This window comes from Wyeomyia smithii, chromosome 2, assembly GCF_029784165.1.
Source record: "Wyeomyia smithii strain HCP4-BCI-WySm-NY-G18 chromosome 2, ASM2978416v1, whole genome shotgun sequence".
In the NCBI taxonomy this organism is placed as follows: Eukaryota; Metazoa; Arthropoda; class Insecta; order Diptera; family Culicidae; genus Wyeomyia; species Wyeomyia smithii.
The window spans coordinates 58,747,665-58,775,442 of NC_073695.1; the positions used below are offsets into that span (position 1 = coordinate 58,747,665).

At 40.7% G+C, this 27,778-nt stretch overlaps 2 protein-coding genes across 10 annotated transcripts in view; both read right to left on the minus strand.

The window, feature by feature from the left end:
- The window catches only part of LOC129724776 (uncharacterized), a 366,266-nt gene that overhangs the window by 54,265 nt on the left and 284,223 nt on the right, over positions 1-27,778 (minus strand). For 8 of the 9 annotated variants that reach the window (XM_055679932.1, XM_055679927.1, XM_055679928.1 and 5 more), the window contains 6 exons: positions 21,939-22,007; positions 21,251-21,388; positions 10,800-10,922; positions 10,484-10,737; positions 10,364-10,415; positions 559-1,677 (listed from right to left, as the gene is read on the minus strand). In XM_055679932.1, coding sequence (XP_055535907.1) covers positions 559-1,677; positions 10,364-10,415; positions 10,484-10,737; positions 10,800-10,922; positions 21,251-21,388; positions 21,939-22,007 — 1,755 coding nt within the window. The remainder of the gene's footprint in view (positions 1-558; positions 1,678-10,363; positions 10,416-10,483; positions 10,738-10,799; positions 10,923-21,250; positions 21,389-21,938; positions 22,008-27,778) is intronic. The other variant, XM_055679935.1, reaches the window with a different exon arrangement.
- LOC129724774 (mucin-2-like) lies at positions 11,007-21,212 on the minus strand. The gene is made up of 2 exons (XM_055679925.1): positions 20,543-21,212; positions 11,007-20,481 (listed from the first exon to the last, which is right to left on the minus strand). Exons 1-2 carry the CDS (start codon positions 20,547-20,549, stop codon positions 11,042-11,044), a joined length of 9,447 nt encoding a protein of 3,148 aa, XP_055535900.1. The 5' UTR covers positions 20,550-21,212; the 3' UTR covers positions 11,007-11,041.

Below are 27,778 nucleotides of genomic sequence, written 5' to 3' on the forward strand. Positions count from 1 at the left end.
AGGACGTGTGGTAAGCTTCATTTAAGTTAAAAATGGCCGATTGAATGTTTGCGTATTTTCAGATCATTTTTACAAATTATTGTTTCTGATATTTTATTAATGTCCTGTTAACTCGGTTTTTTCAAATGAAATGGATTTTCAAATGAAATGGAAGTTCATAATTCAATAGTTCTATTTTAAATTCTACTTTTACTAAGCATTTTCCATTTCTTGATTAACGCGAGTTCCATCATCAACCATCGAAATCCGCTGTGCGATGAAAAATAAAGGTAGAATGAGGAAAAACGCTCTTGCACGAAGCTAAATAAATAACTGCAATCCCCCACCGACTTTCAGCACATCGATGGGCAAGCTCGTAGATAAATCTTAACTAAGGAGCACACGCAGCCGGGTAATAAACAAAACCAAACCAAACGGAACGGAAGAGCCTGAGGCGGGAAGGTACGGTTGCTGGATTGGAGAAAAAAAATGCACGCAGTTCACACATACACGCGCGGTTTCAAAAAGAAAACCAAAAAAGGAACATCCTGTGAAAGGATCCAGCATGGGGCAGCTTACCTTGGTATCATCGATAGCAGTAGCGGCGGATTTATTCTTGTTAGTGGATCGAGTGTTAGTAGCGGCGACAGTAGAAGCCAAACTTTCCTCTTCGACGTCGAAAGTTGGCCCGGCGCTGGCGATTAGTTTCGATGACGGTGTTGTTATTATGGCGGCGATATTAGCGGTTGTGGTCGTTCTGGCTGGAGGTTGCGGGCTGCTGCTGGCTTCCACCGTTGTGCTTTTTGTCGTCGTTGCCGGCGTGGACTTGGTGGTTGTGATTGGTGTCACCGTCGTGGGAATAATTCCAACCGTGGTGGAATAATGGCTCAACATTTTGCCGAACGTGCCTCCGGTGGTCGAAAACTGTTCGGTGCTTGTCCATTGTTGATTAGATAAATTATCGTCATTCGTTGGATCAATGGTTGTGGGCTTGTGCGTGGTCACTTCTGGTGTAGTTGCAACGATGGTCGTCGTTACTGTGGTGGATTTTCGCGTCGTGGCCAGCGTTGTGGTGGTGGTCGTGGCTGGGATTACTTCGGAACTTGTTAGCGAGTTTTTGTCGCTTTGGGATGTCCCTAAGGGGTAGTTTGTGGTCGTACTAGATGAGATGTGAGTTTTTTTGTGCGTCGTCGGAACTTTGTGGGTGAAGGGCGTATCGGGTATCGCCACATCCTCAATCACGTAGTCATCTTTGAACACATCCCGCCCTTTTAATTGCTCAATATCCGGCAGCATTAGTTCCGTTTCTACGATTCGCTCGATATCAATTGGTTTGTGCTTGGAGGTCTTTTTCGCCAGCAAACTTTCTTCTTCCTTTTTGAGCTGTTCGTTGTTTTCAATCGTCTTCGTTATAGTCGATTCCAGCTGGGAAACGCTTTCCCGGATGTCCGCCTGGGTAAAATCGAACTGGTCATTCGACTCGGTCTGAGTCACATCCACCTTCCTGCCATGATTATTTTTGTGTCCATGTCCGACACCGGCAGCTAGCGTTCGATCCAGCACACCGGAAGGCACTATCAGATTATGCTCGTCCGCTTCCGTTCCTTGTGGCAGCCGCACGCCCGCAGACCCCGCCAATTTTGAAGGATGCTTTTTATTGCTAAATTTTTCGCTGCTAGTGACGACATGCTCCACTGGCTGTGACAGTTAGACAATGTTCAGCAGAGTTGCAAAATACGAACGTGGCAGCATAGGAGAATGAGAACAAAAACAGAGATAGAGAAAGAGAAAAACGCGACCCATAATTGGCGAATGGGGGCGCACGGTTAGTTCGTTATCGGTAAAGTGAGATGAACGAGGCGTGATTTGTAGCAAGCTCGGAATTGACGGCCAGAAGGGAGAAGAAGCAAAAGAATTATTTACACGCCGAATGACAAACAGAGTGAAAAAACGTGATTTCAAACAACACAAACGCACACACAAATTTTTCTTTCTCTCTTTGTGTCAGCAAAGTGCTGGAAAACAGTCGTTCAGCATAATTGATGAAAAGACACTTCTGAACGCTCAGCTGAATCTGGTTCCTACTGATGGCGGGTGGGTTCAATTGTGGTGTAGGATAGAACAGAAATAAAAAGAAACGAAAAATACTGAAGGGGGACAACTCCAAAAACAACAAACGGGAATCGGGTAACATAATTTGTGTGAAAAAAATTACATAGAAAAAAATATTACACTGTTTTTTTAGGTAACTTATGCATTGATGCAGGGGTTCACAAAATCTTCGAATTGTTTGTAGTTGACAATCGCTAAAAAGATAAAACATTTTAAATGGACCTACAAATGATCATTATCCTGCAGTTAACTGTGCATCCCGACCGGTTTTAATGCCGTCTGGGCGGACAGAAATGGTAAAAACTCACTTGTTTTTGTTCGTAGTCTCATGAAAGCAAAAAGGTGCTTTGTGCCATGAGGTGGTGAAAAGTCAAGTGGTACACAAACTTGGAATGTGTTAATTTCGTGTTTAAATGGTGCTGTAATAATCATCTAGTCCGTAACCCTCCTCAGAATATTAAAATTCATTTCTAACTGTTCATTGTAACTTTGAAAGGCCGTTTGTTAGACATCTCTCGATCTAGACAAGCTACTCAGAACCTGTGAATAAACGCACCGATATTACCGTGAAGGGGGAACATTATGCGTAGGTATTTTTGTTTTTCGCACAATTTATTGTCAAGCATTCGGCCACAAGCTGCTTGCAGGACAATTTTGTGAAAACGTTATCCATCGTGAACAAATCCGAAGGAAACAACAGAGTATGTACTGTAAGGAAGGGTGGCATACCAATTTAAACCTGCTTCACTTCAGTGCTGTTGTTTTAGATCCGAACTGGGACTGGGAGCAAAGGAGTCAAATTTTCCGGACGTGCAATTCACTGCAGGAAATATGCTGGTGCAATGATAGACTGAAATATCATCACTGCTTGCGAACCTAGTTTAGCACCGTACGGGGATTACTACTGGCGATGAAAAAGCTGAACACACATCGCCCTTCAACGAATGGCTGCAGGGCGACAGGTTGGGTTTTGCGGTGAAGGAATTATTGTGAGGGTTTCACGTTGCGCTTCGAACGGATTATTTTTCCATTCAGCTGGCTTTCACTCTGGTGGATCCTGCAGTGAATGACACAAATCAGTACAGCATGTAGTCTTAATTTTCTTTGGCGATGTTTGAAGTGTAGAAAAGGCTGAAGATGTGCCTTTGAAATTTTTGTGAGCTGATGGATGAAGTGAATGAAAGTTATGTACATATTTTTGTATGAGTAAATCAGCCTCTAAACCTCTCGAAAAAAACTAGAAAACTAGAAAAAACTAGAAATTCATAATATCTAGATGAGACCCAAAAATCAACAATGCAAAGTTAAACAAAAACTCTTAAATTGATTTCCTAACTTTGGAATACAATCTCAGTATGTGGAAACCATGAAGTCAGATTGAAATTAAAATTAGCTACTAGAAAGCACAATCCACTTAAATTCCTCAATAAAGAGCAAATCGAAATACAATGTTCACAATTCACGATTGAGAATAGAGTATCTAGAGTTAAAATTTAGAATATTATAATTGAATTTGAATTATATATTCAATAGCCCAGATATACAGTTTTGAACCATAATTTTTAAATTAACCCTCTAGTGCCCGGTGCCATCTTTAGATGGTCTTCAGTAGAACCTCTAACAGGCTTCAATCAATACTTAAAAAATGTTTATGAAGTTTCATAGTAATTTTTTAACTTTTTAAGAGAAACAATTTGCAATGCTAATATTGTAAATATCTTAATTCTACTCAAAGTTATTAATGTTTTTCATAAGAAACATGCGTTTTTCATTTATTTGTCATTCTTTTTGGGGCAAATTCTGAAGGGCATGCTTGACTATATAAATGGAAGAATTTTTGAAAATATGTTATTTTTTGAATTTGAGTAAATTCAATTCAAAAACATGACGAAAATTTCAATAATTTTATATATTACGCATAGAAAAGCACGCAGAATAATTCTTCTGGTATTTTTTCTTACAACTGGAAGTAATCACCTTTCATTTGATTCAAAAAGATCGAAAATCGATCAACTGGTTCAAAAGTTATTAATTTTTTGAAATAAAATACATCGAATATAACCGTTTTGTATGGTCACCCTATTTCGGAGCTAGTCCCCCTAACAACCCAACGAAAAAATACGGGTTTGATTATTTTCAACATAGATTCATCCCTGCGATTTTGAGCACAATTGAAGTACTTTGCGTGACCAACTTCGGAATAGGGTAACAACTTTGTAAAAGAAAGTTTTTCGCTAAAACATTGCTATAGAGATCTTCAACAAACTTTTTTTTTGATATAGTTAGGGGCTCCATTTAGATGCTTAGAGTAGTTTGCGATTAAGCCGCAAATAGCATCGATACCAACTTTTTTCTCTTAAACGCTCGAGCTTTCTGGTTTTCGACAAAGTTGAAGATTATACAATTTTATGAAACGTTGTAAAATACATAAAATTTTTAACTCTGCTATTTCTGAGACCTACGAGTTTTTGTAAAATGTGTCTGAATTTTACGTCTTCTTGTAATAATCTTATGAGTTCACTCAAAAGAATTCCATGTAATTTTTTTCTCGATAGGCATTGAATAATTCCGTTTTTTCCTGCTAAGTACGAAAGTTTTTCGAGTACTTAAGTAAAACAATGACACAAAATTTGAAAAAAAAAAACACAATTCTGTGAGTTAGTTATCTCATCGATTAGCCCGTATTAGCAAACCATGAATTTTTTTGTGAATTTTTCATAAAAAATCGTTATTTTCTGCAATTTTGAGAGAATACTTAGAACAGTGATCTGATACTCTATCCAAGCAATATCTTGTATAATTTCCAAATTGTGTGTCGAGGTTTTACTCAGGTACTCGAAAAACTTCCGTACTCAGCAAGAAAGAACGGAATTATTCAATTTCTATCGAGGGAAAATCTAAATGCCATTGTTTTCAGTGATTTCAAGTTCATTAAGCAGACAAGTTTTTAGTGAACTCATAAGATCATCGCAAAGGAACGTGAAATTGAGATAAATTGTACAAAAACTCATAGATCTCAGAAACTGGAAGGGATAGAAATTTTGTGTATTCTACAATGTTCCATCAAATTTTATGATCTACAACTTTTTCGAAAAGCACACAACTCTAGTGTGTTAGAGAAAGAAGTTTGCATCGCTGCGCCATCTTTGCGGCCAAATCGTAAACTAATCTAAGCATACAAATTGAAGCCCTAGCTATACCAAGCAACTTTGCAGAAGATCGGAACCAACAACGCTACAAGAACGTGATCGAAATTGTTTTGACAAAAAAAATGACTTCAGGACTATAGTGTCTTCAGTAAAGTTCTTCCATAATTTTTTCATTTCGCCAAGTTTCTACTTACAATTCTACTTGAAGGTAAAAAACAATTTTCACATTTTTGCATAGAAAAATTCACTTTGTTCGGCAAAGTTCTGGTACGTTCTATAATAAACAACTTTGTCGAAGAGACTAAATTTTTATGGATTTTTGTGGAGTTTTATATAGAATGGCCCTAATTTTTTTTATCTTAAATATAACTTTTCATAGTGATTTCCTACAGTTTTTCAATGTCCTACAACGTTGTTTACTATATCAAAACACGCAATTTCACCGAGAAAAGTTTTATCTCCTATATTTCTTTAGTTATTGAAAATTGTTATAAAATTAATGCACAAAATTACTAACATATATCTACAAAGGGAGATAAATTCACATATCTAGATAGAAAAATGTTTTACTTATATGGCTTTGTATGCGGAAATTTGCTGTTTTTGTAGATATCTGTTAGTAACCTAAAGCAATAATTTAATAAAACATCATCAATAACTAAAGAAATAAACATCAAAGCCTTGGTGCTACATTCCGAATCGGAACACGGCCTTTTGTTAATTATACACAGACTATGCAGCCTGTTCAGGGTGCAGGATAATTGCGGGGCTAGCGCTACGATCCTGTTTAAACTAGCAGTTTATCCCGAGCCGAGACTCGAACCTACGACGACTGGCTTGTTAGACCAGCATCGTACCTCGAGACCAACTGGGAGACTAAGGAAATATGAGAGTTGAAAATACACTTTTCATCGGTGTAATTGTGTGTTTTGTTATAGTGAACCACAGTGTAGAAAATCGAAAAATTGTACAAAATCACTATAAAAAGCTATGTCAAAAAAAAAAAAAGATTTTAAGAGGCATTCTGTAGAAAACTTCATGAGAGTCCATTTAAATAAAAAGTTAGAAGTATAGTGTCTTCGGCAGAGTTGTTTATTTTAAAAACTTCCACAACTTTGTCGAACAAAGTGGATTTTATATGCAGAAATAAAACAAGTAAAATTCGTTTATTATTTCTATGTGGAATAATTTCAAGATCATAACTTTCAAAAAAGGACAAAAATTAATAAAAGAACTTCGATGAAGACCGATGATTCCGATCATGTTTTTGTAGCTTTGGAAACAATTTGCCCTGATGATTGTGTTATCATGGAGAAATGGAAAAACAATTAAAATTACTCAAAAATAGATAAAAAATTGAAATTAAAACGCTTTGATTGATCACCACTGGAGTAAGACTACCCATGCTATTATTTCCATAAAATACTCACACATGTGGCTTTGATGAGGAATTTCGCCGTGTTTTTCATAAAAAACTCAGCTTTCCTACAGTTTCCATATAAAAAGTGTGCCGTAATGACTAAAATACTTAAGAAACTGAAGGATTGTCTGTGGCTCTGTCCAAAAGCTTTTATGGTTAACTGACTTGCAAATAACACAAAAAAACTGTGGTTCCTCTAGCTATCACACTTTTTAAATTTCACTAGCTTTCACCAAAACATGATCAAAATTAAAATTGGGCTAAAATGTATCATGAAGCGCTGCAAAAGATTACTTGGCAACTTGAGGTATGCTTTACTGCTTTTGATTTTACTTCTAAGACTTCAAGCGCTTATCACTTCACGTGCTGATTTATGCTAGGGGCATATTAGCCTTCTGCATTGGAACATTGGAGTTTGGTAATTTTATTTTTATTTTTTCATTACTTTGAAATCAAGTTTTTTAGAACAAGCTTTTTCATAAACACACTTTATATAGATCCTGCAATCAACCTACACGTTCAATGCCGTTTAAAAATGATCAGAAGCGCTGTAAATCGCGTGAATGCTCAACTGGTGCGTTTTGTACAGTTCTCACCTATAGTTTTTTCGACAAGGCTGTCTTTGTCTTTTGAAAAACGGTTAAAAAAATCAAATTTTTTTTTTTTTTGGGAAATTATAAACTTTAATTTATAATTTCTCAAGTTCGGTTTCCTCCAAAGTCAGCTTAAAATGTTTAGCTAATATTGCGTAGTTTTCGGAATAACAAATATTTCTTTAAACTGTGGGTTTTTAGATATTTAACTTTTATTTTTATTTTTTTATCAATATTTTCTTTTCTTACGGTGTGCATTATTTTTTATTGCAGCAAATTATTTAAAAAATAAAAACTAAAACTTCGTAATGACTGTCTAAGACAAACCGTAATGCTTTTTTTTGCATTATTTTATGAAAAATTGAAAGTTTTAGTTTTTAGTTTATTTAGTTTTTATTAAGAAAAAAAATTAATTTTTTTTGAAAATTTATTTAAATATTTTTTTCGAAAAGATGACGTTATTATCTACAACTTTGCAGAAGACGTTACATCGATCAAACAAACCGTTCTGACTCTAAAAATATTCACAAACATCAATACCTTTTTTACTTGATCCCTTTTCACAAATTAGTCGTGATTCAAAAAAAAAAAACTAGTAGCACAAAAATCATCTTTGGCCCAAGGTTCAAATATATTAAAAATGACATTTGAAAAATATGTAAAACTGGGACTTTTTTATAGAACTGCTCAGTAGATTTATTGGAAACCTTTTCTAGTTTCCATTTTCAATTCAATCTCACAAAGAAGCTCAATTAAAAGCAATTTTCAAGCCAACCTAGTGAAAAATGGTGCCGAAATGATCATTAAATTCTTGACAATTACGTCTACACTCTATAGGGGAAAAAAAAGAAAAAAGTCAAATTTGGCCTAAAATTATGAAAAAATTATCATTTAAACAAAGAAAAAGAAAAAAAAGCAAAATAATCTTAAATTAAGGCCAAAATAGTCTCTAAATAAGTTATCTTGTCATACGTTTAAAAAAAAAAAAAAAAACAACAAAAATTAAAATCAAAAATTTTAAAACGTTAAAGCAGCACAGGATCTTAGTAAAATTGTGAATACGAGGTAAGAAAACTTTATGATGTCTAAATTTTGAGAGGATTTAGGAAGCAAACTCTTATTTGAAGTTAGGACTATGTACAAAAATTAGTGGTGTCAACATTGAGATAAAGTACTATAAATTTTAGTTGCGCAATCTGGAATCTGTTTGATCAGTTTCCAACCATATTTTTGGTATTAAGAAGTTCTCCGATTTTTAACGGTTTTAATTTGTCTGTATTTATTTTTATTTTTGGCATAAATTGAGAGTAATCTAAAATTTATGAAATCAAAATTACGTTAACTATTCTAGTTTGACCTTCTCTTCACTTTTTTCGCTTGTTAACCGCTGTACGTCACTAGCACTCGCACGACAAATAGAGAATCTTACATGATAACAAAATCCAGAATTTCACTTTGTACTGACATGTTCATGTTCATCATGTTTAAAATTGGAAACAAGTACAAAACCGACGATGTTGTGTTCAGACGCACTAAGGTCAAGAAAAGTAGAATCACAACATACATACCTATCTTTTTTGTGACGAAATTTTGTTTCGATGTTTTAATGTTGCTAATTTCGATAGTGTTCTGTGTTATATTCTGCTCTAGTTTATTTTAATTTTATCCCAAGTGAAGCTTGAATTTCACTTCACTTCTTTTATAAAAATTCAATCTGCAATATTAAAAAAAAAAAAAAAAATAGTAACATCAATTTCAATTTAGGGTCAAATAAGTAATAAGAATACTTTCACCGTGAGATAGCGATGCCATGACACCATTCCAAATGTCACTGGAGCTTGGTCTGTCGACGGGTCGACTTGCCACCGGAGCAGGTGACTTGGAAGCAGGAAGCAGGATTTCCGCTCCATTGCCTGAGCATTCTTATGTATCTCGGCGTTGGCCGTAGCCACATAACCAGCGAACCGTGCATTATAGTTAGTCTCCATTATCGCCCAAAGACATATAATGAACATTGCCATTCGGTGCAAATAGCGTTGGCCCAGTTTTCCTTACCTCTAGCAGACATTCCTCAATCAAGTTTCAGGAAAAAATGAAGCATCATTCACGCTCGCTACTTCTATTTCATCCCATTGATTAATAATGTGGGTAGAATCCGTGTGATTGAGAGACAGTGTGAGTAATGGATTGGAAATGTAATAGCTAATACATAAAATACTAACAAAATACTGTTTCATACATTTCGGTAGCAGCTGCCAGTATCGACAATTACTGCAAGTAATTGAAGTAAAAAACCCAAACTCAAACAAAAGTTTTCGGTGACGTATCGTAAACACCATCGTAAAGTGACGTACACTTAGCAAAAATCGAAACAGTTACTGTTATTTCGAAGTATCTGTACATTATGGCAATGTTTCTAAGTAAAATATTCAACTAACAAACAGAAGCAGAGAACAATGTAAAATATGTAAACATTGTTCCGTAATCCTTACTGTTACTCATTCCAACTGAAAGCCTAAAAATGGTATTGACAAGAATAATTCTCTGGAACACAACTTTTTTTTGGCACATTTGCGAATAATTTTTCACAGTGGCAATAAATCTACTAGAAAAATAATAATATAATAGTAATAGTAAACGTAACATGTTCTACAATCTAGTAACAATTCGAACGGAAAAAATGAATGGTACGACTAACCTGGAGTTAACAAACGAATAAAACTTTAGTAAAAAGGATACCAACATAACCGAAAAAAAAGTTGTAATCTAGGACTGTGGTTAGTGGAGGTCAATGATGTACAGTAATTCAAACCAGAACATGGGAAGACGCATAGCCAGACAGAAAGAGAAGGAAGGTTCCTGGGTAGGATGGTTAACTTGGTTGAAGGTGAAGGTTACTGTAACTGACAGTCGAACTCGAGTATGTGCGAGTATGTGAGAATATGTTCAATACGCTACTGACTAAGGGTTAGAGAATGAGATGCAAGTAGTGAGAAGTATCGTAGTGGAATCGGTATTTTTCTCGCAATCCTGGGAGAATTTCTAGATGAGAACTATCAGATTGTGTGGGATGCAGAGAGCGGCAGGCAATTGTGAAACAAAAAACTCACCGAACCGTCACCGTGATGATGCCGGTGGGCATGAGGGGTTTCCGTGGGCTCACTATAAAAAACAATGGAGTTTGACATTGGCACGCGGTTATTCGGTGTTGTGCGGTCGTAAATACTCACGCTTCATCCTCATCGTCATAGTTGTAATCATAATCGTCATCGTCATTTTCATAGTCATCTCCGTTCGTCTGACGCTTCAATCTTCGTAGGTGTAGTTTTTGCCTCTGATGGGTCTCTTCCGCATGTTTTGACCAGATAGACCACCAACCAAAGTCCAGTCCAGAAATGTCATCCAGCGCTTTTTCCTTCATTTGTTGTGCAATGGTATTGGCGATGAGTTTTTCACTGGGAAAAATCGTCTTCCCACAACCAATCTGTAGGATAACCGAACACATTTAGTGCATGCGCTTTCGGTTGAAATAACTTGAATAATTACCAAAAATCCAATTCTGCCCAACTTCCGCTTTGCACCGTTTAGACTGTTTTGACCATGTCGAATGGAATTTTTTGTCATTTGGTGTATCTCTGGTCGGCTAACATCATCGATGATGAAATTTTCCTGGTAAACGAAATAAGTAATTAGAGTACATTTCACAAGAATCAAGTAAGCGAATCATTTGTGGACCGGAAAAATAAACAAGTATGAAACAAAAAAAAAATTGATATTATATTTATTTTCTATTCTTTTTTCCAGATAGAGTCAATAAATATCTGTTTTAGAGAATCGACAAGCTCAATTGCTTTGCCAACTGCCACCATCATTTCACTGACTACAGGTAGTTTTTCACTGGTTGGTTCTTCAGTAGTCGACGTTATTTCCTCAGAGGTCGACGTTGGTTCTTCAGTTGTCGACGTTGGTTCTTCAGTGATCGACGTTGGTTCTTCAGTGGTCGACGTTGGTTCTTCAGTGGTCGATGTTACTTCTTCAGTGGTTGACGTTGGTTCTTCAGTGGTCGATGTTGGTTCTTCAGTGGTTGATGTTGGTTCTTCAGTGGTCGACGTTGGTTCTTCAGTGGTCGACGTTGGTTCTTCAGTGGTCGACGTTGGTTCTTCAGTGGTCGACGTTACTTCTTCAGTGGTTGACGTTAGGTCTTCAGTGGTCGATGTTGGTTCTTCAGTGGCCGATGTTGGTTCTTCAGTGGTTGATGTTGGTTCTTCAGTGGTCGACGTTGGTTCTTCAGTGGTCGACGTTGGTTCTTCAGTGGTCGACGTTACTTCTTCAGTGGTTGACGTTGGTTCTTCAGTGGTCGATGTTGGTTCTTCAGTGGTTGATGTTGGTTCTTCAGTGGTCGACGAAGGTTCTTCAGTAGTCGACGTTATTTCTTCAGTGGTTGACGTTGGTTCTTCAGTGGTCGATGTTGGTTCTTCAGTGATCGACGTTGGTTCTTCAGTGGTCGACGTCGGTTCTTCAGTGGTTGACACTGGTTCTTCAGTGGTTGACGTTGGTTCTTCAGTGATCGACGTTACTTCGTCAGTGGTTGACGTTGGTTCTTCAGTGGCCGATGTTGGTTCTTCAGTGGTTGATGTTGGTTCTTCAGTGGCCGACGTTGGTTCTTCAGTAGTCGACGTAATTTCTTCAGTGGTTGATGTTGGTTTTTCAGTGGTCGACGAAGGTTCTTCAGTAGTCGATGTTATTTCTTCAGTGGTTGACGTTGGTTCTTCAGTGGTCGACGTTGGTTCTTCACTGGTTGACGTTGGTCCCGCAGTGGTCGACGTTGGTTCTTCAGTGGTCGACGTTGGTTCTTCAGTGGTTGATGTTGATTCTTCAATGATCGACGTTGGTTCTTCAGTGGTTGATGTTGGTTCTTCAGTGGTCGACGAAGGTTCTTTAGTAGTCGACGTTATTTCTTCAGTGGTTGACGTTGGTTCTTCAGTGGTCGACGTTGGTTCTTCAGTGGTTGACGTTGGTCCCGCAGTAGTCGACGTTGGTTCTTCAGTGGTCGACGTTGGTTCTTCAGTGGTTGATGTTGGTTCTTCAGTGGTCGTTGTTAGTTCTTCAGTGGTCGACGTTGGTTCTTCAGTGGTCGACGTTGGTTCTTCAGTGGTTGATGTTGATTCTTCAGTGATCGACGTTGGTTCTTCAGTGGTCGACGTCGGTTCTTCAGTGGTCGACGTTATTTCTTCAGTGGTTGACGTTGGTTCTTCAGTGGTCGATGTTGGTTCTTCAGTAGTTGATGTTGGTTCTTCAGTGGTCGACGTTACTTCCTCAGTGGTTGACGTTGGTTCTTCAGTGGTCGATGTTGGTTCTTTAGTGGTTGATGTTGGTTCTTCAGTGGTCGACGAAGGTTCTGCAGTAGTCGACGTTATTTCTTCAGTGGTCGACGTTGGTTCTTCAGTGGTCGATGTTGGTTCTTCAGTGATCGACGTTGGATCTTCAGTGGTCGACGTCGGTTCTTCAGTGGTTGACGTTGGTTCTTCAGTAATCGATGTTAATTCTTCAGTGGTTGATGTTGGTTCTTCAGTGGTCGACGTTGGTTCTTCAGTGGTCGACGTTGGTTCTTCAGTGGTCGACGTTACTTCTTCAGTGGTTGACGTTGGTTCTTCAGTGGTCGATTTTGGTTCTTCAGTGGTCGACGAAGGTTCTTCAGTGGTCGACGTTATTTCTTCGGTGGTTGACGTTGGTTCTTCAGTGGTCGATGTTGGTTCTTCAGTGATCGACGTTGGTTCTTCAGTGGTCGACGTTGGTTCTTTAGTGGTCGACGTTGGTTCTTCAGTGGTCGATGTTGGTTCTTCAGTGAACGACGTTGGTTCTTCAGTGGTCGACGTCGGTTCTTCAGTGGTTGACGTTGATTCTTCAGTGGTCGATGTTGGTTCTTTAGTGGTTGATGTTGGTTCTTCAGTGGTCGACGTTGGTTCTTTAGTGGTTGATGTTGGTTCTTCAGTAGTCGACGTTATTTCTTCAGTGGTTGACGTTGGTTTTTCAGTGGTCGACGTCGGTTCTTCAGTGGTCGAGGTTGGTCCCGCAGTGGTCGACGTAACTTCTTCAGTGGTTGACGTTGGTTCTTCAGTGGTTGACGTTGGTTCTTCAGTGGTTGATGTTGGTTCTTCAGTGGTCGACGTTGGTTCTTCAGTGGTCGACGTTGGTTCTTCAGTGGTCGACGTTGGTTCTTCAGTGGTTGACATTGGTTCTTCAGTGGTCGATGTTGGTTCTTCAGTGGTTGATGTTGGACCTTCAGTGGTCGACGTTGGTTCTTCAATAGTCGACGTAATTTCTTCAGTGGTTGATGTTGGTTCTCCAGTGGTCGACGAAGGTTCTTCAGTAGTCGACGTTATTTCTTCAGTGGTTGACGTTGGTTCTTCAGTGGTCGATGTTGGTTTTTCAGTAGTTGATGTTGGTTCTTCAGTGGTCGAAGTTACTTCTTCAGTGGTTGACGTTGGTTCTTCAGTGGTCGATGTTGGTTCTTCAGTGGTTGATGTTGGTTCTTCAGTGGTCGACGAAGGTTCTTCAGTAGTCGACGTTATTTCTTCGGTGGTTGACGTTGGTTCTTCAGTGGTCGATGTTGGTTCTTCAGTGATCGACGTTGGTTCTTCAGTGGTCGACGTTGGTTCTTTAGTGGTCGACGAAGGTTCTTCAGTAGTCGACGTTATTTCTTCAGTGGTTGACGTTGGCTCTTCAGTAGTCGATGTTGGTACTTCAGTGGTCGACGTTGGTTCTTCAGTGATCGACGTTGGTTCTTCAGTGGTTGACGTTGGTCCCGCAGTGGTCGACGTTGGTTCTTCAGTGGTCGACGTTGGTTCTTCAGTGGTTGATGTTGATTCTTCAGTGATCGACGTTGGTTCTTCAGTGGTCGACGTCGGTTCTTCAGTGGTCGACATTATTTCTTCAGTGGTTGACGTTGGTTCTTCAGTGGTCGATGTTGGTTCTTCAGTAGTTGATGTTGGTTCTTCAGTGGTCGAAGTTACTTCTTCAGTGGTTGACGTTGGTTCTTCAGTGGTCGATGTTGGTTCTTCAGTGGTTGATGTTGGTTCTTCAGTGGTCGACGAAGGTTCTTCAGTAGTCGACGTTATTTCTTCGGTGGTTGACGTTGGTTCTTCAGTGGTCGATGTTGGTTCTTCAGTGATCGACGTTGGTTCTTCAGTGGTCGACGTTGGTTCTTTAGTGGTCGACGTTGGTTCTTCAGTGGTCGATGTTGGTTCTTCAGTGGTCGACGTTGGTTCTTCAGTGGTCGACGTTGGTTCTTCAGTGGTTGACGTTGGTTCTTTAGTGGTCGACGTTGGTTCTTCAGTTGTCGATGTTGGTTCTTCAGTGGTCGACGTTGGTTCTTCAGTGGTCGACGGAGGTTCTTCAGTAGTCGACGTTATTTCTTCAGTGGTTGACGTTGGTTCTTCAGTGGTTGACGTTGGTCCCGCAGTGGTCGACGTTGGTTCTTCAGTGGTCGACGTTGGTTCTTTAGTGGTCGACGTTGGTTCTTCAGTGGTCGACGTTGGTTCTTCAGTAGTCGACGTTATTTCTTCGGTGGTTGATGTTGGTTCTTCAGTGGTCGATGTTGGTTCTTCAGTGATCGACGTTGGTTCTTCAGTGATCGACGTTGGTTCTTTAGTGGTCGACGTTGGTTCTTCAGTGGTCGATGTTGGTTCTTCAGTGGTCGATGTTGGTTCTTCAGTGGTCGACGTTGGTTCTTCAGTGGTTGACGTTGGTCCCGCAGTGGTCGACGTTGGTTCTTCAGTGGTCGACGTTGGTTCTTTAGTGGTCGACGTTGGTTCTTCAGTGGTCGATGTTGGTTCTTCAGTGGTCGACGTTGGTTTTTCAGTGGTCGACGTTGGTTCTTCAGTGGTTGATGTTGGTTCTTCAGTGGTCGACGTTGGTTCTTCAGTGGTCGACGTTGGTTCTTCAGTAGTCGACGTTATTACTTCAATGGTCGACGTTGGTTCTTCAGTGGTCGATGTTGGTTCTTCAGTGGTTGATGTTGGTTCTTCAGTGGTCGACGTTGGTTCTTTAGTGGTTGATGTTGGTTCTTCAGTAGTCGACGTTATTTCTTCAGTGGTTGACGATGGTTCTTCAGTGGTCGATGTTGGTTCTTCAGTGGTCGACGTTGGTTCTTCAGTGGTCGACGTTGGTTCTTCAGTGGTAGACGTTATTTCTTCAGTGGTCGATGTTGGTTCCACAGTGGTCGACGTTGGTTCTTCAGTTGTCGACGTAGGTTTTTCAGTGGTCGACGTTGGTTCTTTAGTGGTTGATGTTGATTCTTTAGTGATCGACGTTGGTTCTTCAGTGGTCGACGTCGGTTCTTCAGTGGTCGACGTTATTTTTTCAGTGGTTGACGTTGGTTCTTCAGTGGTCGATGTTGGTTCTTTAGTGATCGACGTTGGTTCTTCAGTGGTCGACGTCGGTTCTTCAGTGGTTGACGTTGATTCTTCAGTGGTCGATGTTGGTTCTTTAGTGGTTGATGTTGGTTCTTCAGTGGTCGACGTTGGTTCTTTAGTGGTTGATGTTGGTTCTTCAGTAGTCGACGTTATTTCTTCAGTGGTTGACGATGGTTCTTCAGTGGTCGATGTTGGTTCTTCAGTGGTCGACGTTGGTTCTTCAGTGGTCGACGTTGGTTCTTCAGTGGTAGACGTTATTTCTTCAGTGGTCGATGTTGGTTCCACAGTGGTCGACGTTGGTTCTTCAGTTGTCGACGTAGGTTTTTCAGTGGTCGACGTTGGTTCTTTAGTGGTTGATGTTGATTCTTTAGTGATCGACGTTGGTTCTTCAGTGGTCGACGTCGGTTCTTCAGTGGTCGACGTTATTTTTTCAGTGGTTGACGTTGGTTCTTCAGTGGTCGATGTTGGTTCTTCAGTAGTTGATGTTGGTTCTTCAGTGGTCGACGTTGGTTCTTCAGTGGTCGACGTTGGTTCTTCAGTGCTCGACGTTGGTTCTTCAGTGGTCGACGTTATTTCTTCAGTGGTTGACGTTGGTCCTTCAGTGGTCGATGTTGGTTCTTTAGTGGTTGACGTTGGTTCTTCAGTGGTCGATGTTGGTTTTTCAGTGGTCGACGTTGGTTCTTCAGTGGTCGACGTTGGTTCTTCAGTGGTCGACGTTGGTTCTTCAGTGGTTGACGTTGGTCCCGCAGTGGTTGACGTTGGTTCTTCAGTGGTTGATGTTGGTTCTTCAGTGGTTGACGTTGGTTCTTTAGTGGTCGATGTTGGTTCTTCAGTGGTCGACGTTGGTTCTTCAGTGGTCGACGTTGGTTCTTCAGTGGTCGACGTTGGTTCTTCAAAGGTTGATGTTGGTTGTTCAGTGATCGACGTTGGTTCTTTAGTGGTCGACGTTTGTTCTTCAGTGGTCGACGTTGGTTCTTTAGTGGTTGATGTTGGTTCTTCAGTTGTCGACGTTATTTCTTCAGTGGTTGACGTTGGTTCTTCAGTGGTCGATGTTGGTTCTTCGGTGGTCGACGTTGGTTCTTCAGTGGTTGATGTTGGTTCTTCAGTGGTCGACGTTGGTTCTTCAGTGGTTGATGTTGGTTCTTCAGTGGTCGACGTTGGTTCTTTAGTGGTTGATGTTGGTTCTTCAGTGGTCGATGTTGGTTCTTCAGTGGTCGACGGAGGTTCTTCAGTAGTCGACGTTATTTCTTCAGTGGTCGATGTTGGTTCTTCAGTGGTCGACGTTGGTTCTTTAGTGGTTGATGTTGGTTCTTCAGTGGTTGATGTTGGTTCTTCAGTGGTCGACGTTATTTCTTCAGTGGTCGATGTTGGTACTTCAGTGGTCGACGTTGGTTCCTCAGTGGTCGACCCTGGTTTTTCAGTTGTCGACGTAGGTTCTTCAGTAGTCGACGTTTGTTCTTCAGTGGTCGACGTTGGTTCTTCAGTTGTTGACGTAGGTTCTTCAGTGGTCGACGTTGGTTCTTCAGTAGTCGACGTTGGTTCCTCAGTGGTCGACGTTGGTTCTTCAGTTGTCGACGTAGGGTTTTCAGTGGTCGACGTTGGTTCCTCAGTGGTCGACGTTGGTTCTTCAGTGGTCGACGTTGGTTCTTCAAAGGTTGATGTTGGTTGTTCAGTGATCGACGTTGGTTCTTCAGTGGTCGACGTTGGTTCTTTAGTGGTCGACGTTTGTTCTTCAGTAGTCGACGTTGGTTCTTTAGTGGTTGATGTTGGTTCTTCAGTTGTCGACGTTATTTCTTCAGTGGTTGACGTTGGTTCTTCAGTGGTCGATGTTGGTTCTCCGGTGGTCGACGTTGGTTCTTCAGTGGTTGATGTTGGTTCTTCAGTGGTCGACGTTGGTTCTTCAGTGGTTGATGTTGGTTCTTCAGTGGTCGACGTTGGTTCTTTAGTGGTTGATGTTGGTTCTTCAGTGGTCGATGTTGGTTCTTCAGTGGTCGACGGAGGTTCTTCAGTAGTCGACGTTATTTCTTCAGTTGTCGACGTTATTTCTTCAGTGATTGATGTTGGTTCTTCAGTGGTCGATGTTGGTTCTTCGGTGGTCGACGTTGGTTCTTCAGTGGTCGACGTTATTTCTTCAGTGGTCGATGTTGGTTCCACAGTGGTCGACGTTGGTTCCTCAGTGGTCGACCCTGGTTTTTCAGTTGTCGACGTAGGTTCTTCAGTAGTCGACGTTTGTTCTTCAGTGGTCGACGTTGGTTCTTCAGTTGTTGACGTTGGTCCCGCAGTGGTTGACGTTGGTTCTTCAGTGGTTGATGTTGGTTCTTCAGTGGTTGACGTTGGTTCTTTAGTGGTCGATGTTGGTTCTTCAGTGATCGACGTTGGTTCTTCAGTGGTCGACGTTGGTTCTTCAGTGGTCGACGTTGGTTCTTCAAAGGTTGATGTTGGTTGTTCAGTGATCGACGTTGGTTCTTCAGTGGTTGACGTTGGTTCTTTAGTGGTCGACGTTTGTTCTTCAGTAGTCGACGTTGGTTCTTTAGTGGTTGATGTTGGTTCTTCAGTTGTCGACGTTATTTCTTCAGTGGTTGACGTTGGTTCTTCAGTGGTCGATGTTGGTTCTTCGGTGGTCGACGTTGGTTCTTCAGTGGTTGATGTTGGTTCTTCAGTGGTCGACGTTGGTTCTTCAGTGGTTGATGTTGGTTCTTCAGTGGTCGACGTTGGTTCTTTAGTGGTTGATGTTGGTTCTTCAGTGGTCGATGTTGGTTCTTCAGTGGTCGACGGAGGTTCTTCAGTAGTCGACGTTATTTCTTCAGTTGTCGACGTTATTTCTTCAGTGATTGATGTTGGTTCTTCAGTGGTCGATGTTGGTTCTTCGGTGGTCGACGTTGGTTCTTCAGTGGTCGACGTTATTTCTTCAGTGGTCGATGTTGGTTCTTCAGTTGTCGACGTAGGGTTTTCATTGGTCGACGTTGGTTCCTCAGTGGTCGACGTTGGTTCTTCAGTGGTCGACGTTGGTTCTTCAAAGGTTGATGTTGGTTGTTCAGTGATCGACGTTGGTTCTTCAGTGGTCGACGTTGGTTCTTTAGTGGTCGACGTTTGTTCTTCAGTAGTCGACGTTGGTTCTTTAGTGGTTGATGTTGGTTCTTCTGTTGTCGACGTTATTTCTTCAGTGGTTGACGTTGGTTCTTCAGTGGTCGATGTTGGTTCTTCGGTGGTCGACGTTGGTTCTTCAGTGGTTGATGTTGGTTCTTCAGTGGTCGACGTTGGTTCTTCAGTGGTTGATGTTGGTTCTTCAGTGGTCGACGTTGGTTCTTTAGTGGTTGATGTTGGTTCTTCAGTGGTCGATGTTGGTTCTTCAGTGGTCGACGGAGGTTCTTCAGTAGTCGACGTTATTTCTTCAGTGGTCGATGTTGGTTCTTCAGTGGTCGACGTTGGTTCTTTAGTGGTTGATGTTGGTTCTTCAGTGGTTGATGTTGGTTCTTCAGTGGTCGACGTTATTTCTTCAGTGGTCGATGTTGGTACTTCAGTGGTCGACGTTGGTTCCTCAGTGGTCGACCCTGGTTTTTCAGTTGTCGACGTAGGTTCTTCAGTAGTCGACGTTTGTTCTTCAGTGGTCGACGTTGGTTCTTCAGTGGTTGACGTTGGTCCCGCAGTGGTTGACGTTGGTTCTTCAGTGGTTGATGTTGGTTCTTCAGTGGTTGACGTTGGTTCTTTAGTGGTCGATGTTGGTTCTTCAGTGGTCGACGTTGGTTCTTCAGTGGTCGACGTTGGTTCTTCAGTGGTCGACGTTGGTTCTTCAAAGGTTGATGTTGGTTGTTCAGTTGTCGACGTTATTTCTTCAGTGGTTGACGTTGGTTCTTCAGTGGTCGATGTTGGTTCTTCGGTGGTCGACGTTGGTTCTTCAGTGGTCGACGTTATTTCTTCAGTGGTCGATGTTGGTTCCACAGTGGTCGACGTTGGTTCCTCAGTGGTCGACCCTGGTTTTTCAGTTGTCGACGTAGGTTCTTCAGTAGTCGACGTTTGTTCTTCAGTGGTCGACGTTGGTTCTTCAGTTGTTGACGTAGGTTCTTCAGTGGTCGACGTTGGTTCTTCAGTAGTCGACGTTGGTTCCTCAGTGGTCGACGTTGGTTCTTCAGTTGTCGACGTAGGGTTTTCAGTGGTCGACGTTGGTTCCTCAGTGGTCGACGTTGGCCCTTTAGTGGTGGACGTTGGTCCTTCAGTGGTCCTCGTCGGTTCTTCAGAAGTCGACGTTAATTCTTCAGTAGTTGACGTTGGTTCTTCAGTAGTCGACGGTATATCTTCAGTGATCGTCGTTGGTTTTTCAGTAGTCGAAGTGTCAGAACACTCAACTTTTTCCGGATAGTCACATTCGCAAGTTTTTGGATTGAAATACAGATTCACTGGGCAAGACAACGTCACTGGTAAAAATGATATGCAAAGATAATACTTTGCACAATTTTCATGGGGGCGTAATATTAAACTGCTGGGATTAAATTCGGCGGGACACGAAGCTTGTTCCTGTATGCAGGAAACCGATGCCTCAACAGCGTCATATGTTGACATAAGTCGCAGTGTTGGGCTATTCTTGCAATGAATTCCTTCGTTTTTGGTACACATTTTAGCACTATCGCTCCACCAGGACCCTTCCGGGCAAGAACGGATTATTTGTAGTCTTCCTACACAAACTACATAATTTTCACATCTTTCGGAATGTGCACGCATTCGCACTCGGGAGTGTGGGTTATCGTAACACTCATTAGCACTGTTTACAAAAGCCACTAACAGTGCAGCGGACAGAAATAATAACCAGATTTGTGAAGCTGCAACAAATGATATTTGATATTTTGCTTCCAGAATTATTGAGGGTAATTATAGACTTACCAGCCATTACTAGCTCCAGGCTGTGTTCTCCCTAAGGTATTCGCGGCTACTAAATGATTCTCCCACTTGAACTGATTGTTTTATAAAGTTTGTGCACCAAACTCAATTGGTTTGCAATTTGATAAGTACTTGATATAAAGTGCGCAACGTTCGAGAAGCATACGTGAATTTATCTATTTAACCAGTTATTTTGCAGTAGAACGGTAATCTTTCACATACTCGTTTTCATGAACTAGATAGGGCACAGTGAGAATCAAAAGTGATTTTCGTTGTTGGAAATACCATTCAGTGGAAGAGCTAAGGATCAGCTCAACAATGCCAAGCATCGGTATCACCCACGGTGGTCTTTAATTATGACCGCAGAACATAAAAAAGTTTTGTATTTAATTTAATTTATCTGACCGGTCCAAAATATCACGAGGAAATATGGAAATGACTTTCAAAATGGATCACATAAAGTAGGAATCCATTAGGCCGATCCCAGCTCACGTGAATCAATCGATGAAAGCGCACGTGTTAACTATTATTCGATGGAATTAAGATAATTTGGAGTTACATCATGTACGTTTCTCGTTGGAAATAAGCTCCAAGATGTCGAGAATTCTCTTTTTCTTGGATAGGTTAAATAAATAAAACGAATAAAAAACGATAAAAAGTTGGTCCACAAAAGAAATATACGACAAATGGAGAAATATTTTTATAACTTACTTTCGGTATCAGGAAAAACTTGGACAGTTTGTTGACTGCCTTCTGCCGTTTTTTCTCCACTATTTCATCCCAACTGTGAGACCGTAGTACCAGTGACAGGAACAGTCTGTTTTGGGTTGCCGGGCATTGTGCCTTTTCCTGTGAATTATAAAAAAGTGTTGGAAAGATAATTGTACTACATGCTTTGGTATTACTAGTGGTTGTGGTTGTTTTGTGAAATCTAACAACGTTTCAAATTGAGCACTGTTTCAACACTACGCTCAAGAATGTAAGCAACGCGAATGAAAATGAAGAATGAAACATTTCATCTTGGATTATGGTTCGAACAACAAGTGAAGCCAATCATTTTTGTGAAAAATCTGTCACGTATCAGATCAATCTTTGAATGAAATTTAGTCAAATAAATGTTCGTTCACTCTTCTTTTTGCCGGCACTCGAAGCAAAACAAAAAAGGGAACTCGTTTCCAGAAACGCAAAACATATAAGGATGTTCACCGGGAGAACACCCGACAATCAATCATTTTGGAGGTGAAAAAGTGAAGGCCGTCAGTCGGAATGTTGAAATATTCAGACAGATTTCGTTTGCTGTGAAGTTTCTGGCGCCAGCGGTATTCATGGGTTGAAAGAAAAGTAACACGATAGAAACAAAGATCCGGTAAATGACAAATTGAGCTGTAATGGAACCTACCTTCGAATAAATTGATTTGATGGACTGTTGAGCTTTCCTAACTACGTCCAGCGGTTCCGCTAGCATTGGCTGTGAAGATGGAGAGAAATGGGAGAAAACGACGGCAATTAGTGCTAAGTGGTTTCGATCAAAATAGTATTTTTGAATATACAGATGTAGCGGTGAAACTAAAGATGTCTAGTTTTGAGATAAAGTTGCTTTTGCAATGCTTTGAGAAATGTTGTTGTGACAGTTTATTGATAATTCTCGATCTGTATTGTGTATATATTTATTCATGACACATGACACAAATTCAAAATATTGCAACAGGCACTCCAAAAAAAAAAATTCAAATACTCCTGCAGTTCGCAGTGAAACTCCACACCAGATCGGAATGTTATTTCAGGAACGAGGCAAACTTTTTTCGTACCCCTCACCACTCCTTCGTCCTATTTTTCTTGCTCATTTCTTTTTCTTACCTACGCTACCATTTGGCATAAACTCAATTATCAAGATGCCAATCAAATTCGCCGCAATTTTCCTCACTTTGCTTCACCTTTTTCAATTTGCCGCTGTGTTGTTCCAAATAAATAAATATAAAAAATAAAACGACAACAGTGCGCGGCATCCTTCACGCGAGTTTGGTGATGCCTTGCCTGTTTTGGATGGTTTCACTTCGCGATAATGCCCTGCCCTGACCAGAGAGCATTCCAATCAGTTCCAGTCTTCACCACCAAGAAAAGCATAAACATAAGGAACCCACGAACAAAGCGGAAATAAATCACAGATGCGATGGATGAAGTGATTGGCGAATCAATTAAATACATTTAGTGAGTTTGGCTGCTCGTTTCGTCGGAAAGGAAAAAGTTTGTTTCGCACCAACTCGAACGGTGGTTTGGTCGAAATCGTAAAATTGCGGGTGTGAAGACTCATTGTACTTAATAAACTTTGAAAAGAGAGGAGGCTTATCGAAACCTAGTTCTTCCTGCTAGCATCGTACCATAATTATAATTCCCTGAAGAGAACTAATATACGAGGGTACTGTAGAACTCCGCGTGGAAGGATGTGGTGTAGAGTCCGATGTTAATGTTCTCTGACTACCAAATGGTCTGATTCTAATGGAATGCGAATCCGCGGCCACCCGTTTGTCAAAGCAGACAAACAGTAGAACGAGACGCACATTAAAATGATAGAAAAGTTTTAGTAACGCCAATGTTGAACTGTATACTAACAACAGCAGTGAAAACTGCAGTTCTGCAATATCGCACTGAAAAACAATTGAAAAATTTGCATACGGTAATCTATCCTGATCGAAACAATTTAGACTATTTTCATGGTTCTAAGCAATCTATCTGTTTAGTTCATAGACACAATTATTTATAGCAAATCCAACGTGTATTTATTCAAATATATCGATCAGAACAAAAAATGTATTATTAGACCAACCATTTTATTTCAGATTCATTTGAATTCAAGTATTTTTTCAGGTATACAATTTAATTATCTTAAACTTTTCATGACATTTAACATTTTTTAGCAAAAACTTTTCCATGAATGGTACAAGCACAGGCAAAATGAAGCGGGCGACGTCTCAGAAGTAAGCTGTTCCGATCATGATACAAAATAGGCCTTCGCATTTCACCAATAATTTAAACTTTAAAGCAAATATTTCGCACAAAAATGTTCCTTTATGAAGTTTAGAAGTTATAGAAGTATTTTACTGAATTTATTCCATTAGCACTACTTAAAAACAAGGCATTTTAGCAATCGTAAGGGCCAATTGTGCTTGTGAATGGATCATTTTTTAAAACTTTTTTACTAATAGTATTGCTTAAAAAACTCAGACAAAATTTCTGAACATCATCGAAATTATCTTTCGTTAGTAAGTGGAGCAATCTCCCATATGAAAAATTGTTTCAATTATGGTACATTTCGGACTGTTCCGAACCTGATATAACACCCTAGATGTTTGTATGAAAACAGCTGGAAAATTGAGTTTAAAATACCAGCTCTCTCTCCAAGCAGCTTAGTGATTCTCACAGTGTGAGTTTCACTATGTACAGCCTAGCTGCAAGAAATCGGACGGGTCGCAGGTTGTGGATAGCGGAACGGCCTTCAGATATGGAGGGTAGTGGCCAATGCTATGAATTAGGACCCCCGAACAATGTATTATCTATACATTGATGATTTTTGGAATATGGTAAAATAAAAACTAAAAAAGTTATGATATTTTGAAAAAAAAAAAAAAACAAAAAAATCAAATTTTTTTACGGAGTGTATTTTTTTTCGAAGGATAAAATTATTTTCTTCAACTTTGCCGAAGACACTCTATCGATCAAACAAACCGTTTAAACGCTTAAAATAATTTTTATCAATAATAAACACTCGCCGGAAATTATCCCAAAGTTCGACTTAATGGGATGGGATAATCTCCTGCGCCGAGTATGAAACGTCTAATAAACAATAAGTCACGCTCACGCAATCGGCGAGTAGGAACATAAAACGACACATTACATAACAATGAAGGACTGTCAAGATTTCCCTGAATCAGATCTAACGCAAAAATCCTCTGCAAATTAGTACGTCTGGAATTAAGCGTCTCCAAGGCGATAAGTTTACGGCGGCTTTCATAACTGGGTTGATTAGCTGGATCTGACCAAGGCGAAGTGGCGAAGGGCAAATCGGATAAAGCACCGCTGGACTCTCTCTAGTCGAATAATTTGGGTTGTATGAACTGGCGACCACATGCATACCGCATATTCCAAGATGCTCCGAACCAGCGAGCAAAACAGGGCTTCGAGAATAAAATAAAAATGTCGGTGAAGTCTTTAATGGTACGTCGAATAAATCCTAGTGTTGCGCATGCATTAGCGGTTGTGATAAAGATGTGCTCGTCGAGCTTGAGTTTACTATAAACGACGACTCCAAGATCTCGGATAGAAGCAACGCGTTGTAAGGTCTTTACACAAATAGAGTAATCGAATCCGATTCTAGTTTTGAAAATGTTTTAGATTTACATTTCTCTATGTTTAATTTCATCCCGTTTTCGAGGCACCAACGTTGTAGCTCGTCAAACCGTTAGCGTTAACGTTAAATCGTCAGCATACAGCAATTTATCACATTTCAAACGAAAGCACAACGATATAAATATAAGCGGACCTAGGACACTACCTTGTGGAACACCAGATGCGATGGAGAAGATGCGAGCCGTCGACGTTGACGAAAGCATTTCGCATATGAGCGCAGCAAATTCGTAATCCAGAATGGAAAACCCAAGTAATTGAGTTTAACTAGAGCAATATTATGTGGTACTTTGTCAAACACCTTTGCGTAGTCGAAATGTATGGTGTCGATCTGTTGCTTGTTCTTGATTTCATTCGAAAGCAAACTTGTAAACGTCATGAGATTCGTAATTTTTTAGATATTTAATATTTTGCAACGATTTGGAAAATTTAGTGCAGGAAAAAATAAAATTTACAGTGTATGTAATTTTTCTAAAACCGCAATTTTATTACGTACAACCTTGCTGAAGATCATTCCAATCAAATAAGCCACTTTTCAGATATAAAATATTTTCTTCATCAGTCACATTTTTGGATGGGCCCTTTTGAAACTGCAGTCGTGAGTCTACATGACGAACTGATATTATAGAATGACTTCTTTATCAGAAAGTAACAGCTGTGCAGTTTCAGAGAATTCGGAAATAATCGATATGGATTGGTTTGCGAAGTAGCGTGGACTTGCTTAGCAGTTAGTTAGGGTCGGGAGATGCGTAGAGGGCCCTACACTATCACCTCTAACGCCACCGTAAGCGTCTCAGCCAATAAAAAAAAGCGGTGCGTCTGATCTCCACGAGGCGCGGTCCAAACAGCGTCGAAGAGAGAGGCTGAGTATGTAATACTGTATCCCGTCAGCTACACCTAAGATGGCAGTCCCATCCCGAAACCATGAACAACGAAATTATAAACACGAAACGGATCAATCGGCAAAGACCTACTTGGTACTTGGAACGTCCCATCTCTCAATGAACCGGCGCGAGCTGGCTTGTTCTCTAGAGAACTATAGCGGCAGGAAGTCGAAGTCGCAGTGGCCAAATTCAGGAAGAGGGAATTCCGTGCAGTAGACTTCATTGCACACACATCTTTCAAGTACCAGATTAATGACAGTGGCGGTAAAGCAGCGGAACCGAGTGCTGTTGGGAAACTAGAAACCAAAAGTCATTTGGCACAGGTCCGTAGGCGACCGTAATGCGTGTTGTGGATTAAGGGCAAATTCTTCAATTAATACAGTTTAATCAACAGCTACGCACCGAAGAACGACAAATTCAATGATGTAGAAGATGAGTTCTACGAAAAACTTAAACGAATTTACGACGAGCGCTTAAAACGCGACGTAAAAGTAGTTAACGGAGAAGCAAACGCATAGGTTGGAAGGGAGGAATTCATCGTCATTGGAAGGTATAGCCTTCACCTGCCAACCAATGAAAACGACTTGCGGCTGATAAACTTTCCCGCGGTCGGAGGAATGGCCATATATAGCTCCCATTTTCCACGATTGAATATTCGAAAACATACACGCAAAAGTTGAAGTCTTGTACAATCATTGTGTCTTCCCGATTCGCACAAATGTTGCACATAAATCGCACAATAAATGTGTGAAACGCATAACGCAACAGTTGTACTGCGAATACATTGACATAGATTGAAATCAGAATATGTATCATATACCGACACTTTATTTCTCACATCGAGTGTATTAGTGACTGCTCTTTCTCTCTTGCTCGTAGATTTTCCATGTACGTGCGACGAGACTAGATACGTTACATATAATTTGCAGGTTGCTCTTTCGCTTCTTTTTCGGTTTGGGTTGCGACGCGCAAGACGATGTCTCGTCGCTTTACGAAATGAGCGAGACACCCGTGCTGTACATACTAGATGCCAGTGTTGTTAGTCTCACTCATACTGTCGATGCGTGCTTGCTGCTATTCAGAGGAATGCATGAAGAAGAAAAAGTATCTCGAAAGCGTGTGTGCAAAAGACTTGAAAAGCGTAGCATATGTCTCGTCCTCAAGCAGAAAGGAGGAGAAAGGTTTTGCTTCTCGCTTGCTTTGCAATGCTGCTTGATACCAGTTGAAACTGTTTAGGTGTAGTAGTTTGGAGCTGCCAAATACATTGGAGAAACGCTAGAGCATTAATTGCGTTATGCCCAACACGCAATCATTGTACTGGTTCCGAATTACATCAACAATTGCGCTTAAAACGCACAATTTTGTACTGGTTTCGCACCATCCAACTTTTGCGTGTACTAGAAGGCATTCAAACGGAGAAGACTGTTCCCAGATTGATCACGTATTGATTGACGGTCGCACTTTTCGGATGTTACTGATGTTAGGTTTTTCGGGGACCAAACATTGACTCTGACTATTATCTTGTCGTTTATGTGATCCGCGCACGGTTGTCGACAGTTCGTGGACACCGGATACGCCCGTTCCAGCATCTAAAATATATTGGCACTATTGGACGGTTCCGGACGGCCGACGACCCTGAGCGACAAGAAGCTCCAAAGGATGCTAGAGAAGAAGACTGAGGGAAAAGTGGTTACATCGCTGCGTGCCTCGCCGGGAGGTCGGTGCAACTGGCCAAACAGTGAAATAGTACCTGGCGAGCATGGAGATACACTGACTTACTTTACTTTGTTGGCTAACAGACCGTTCGGTCTAGGGCCGTACGAATTAGAGATGTCCAGCTTCTTCTGTCTTGGGCAGCCGTTCTCCAGTCTGCTCGTACACCAGCAGATCGTGCATCTTCTTCCACCGCGCACATCCACCGCGTGCGAGGCCTACCACGTAGCCGACGGCCTCT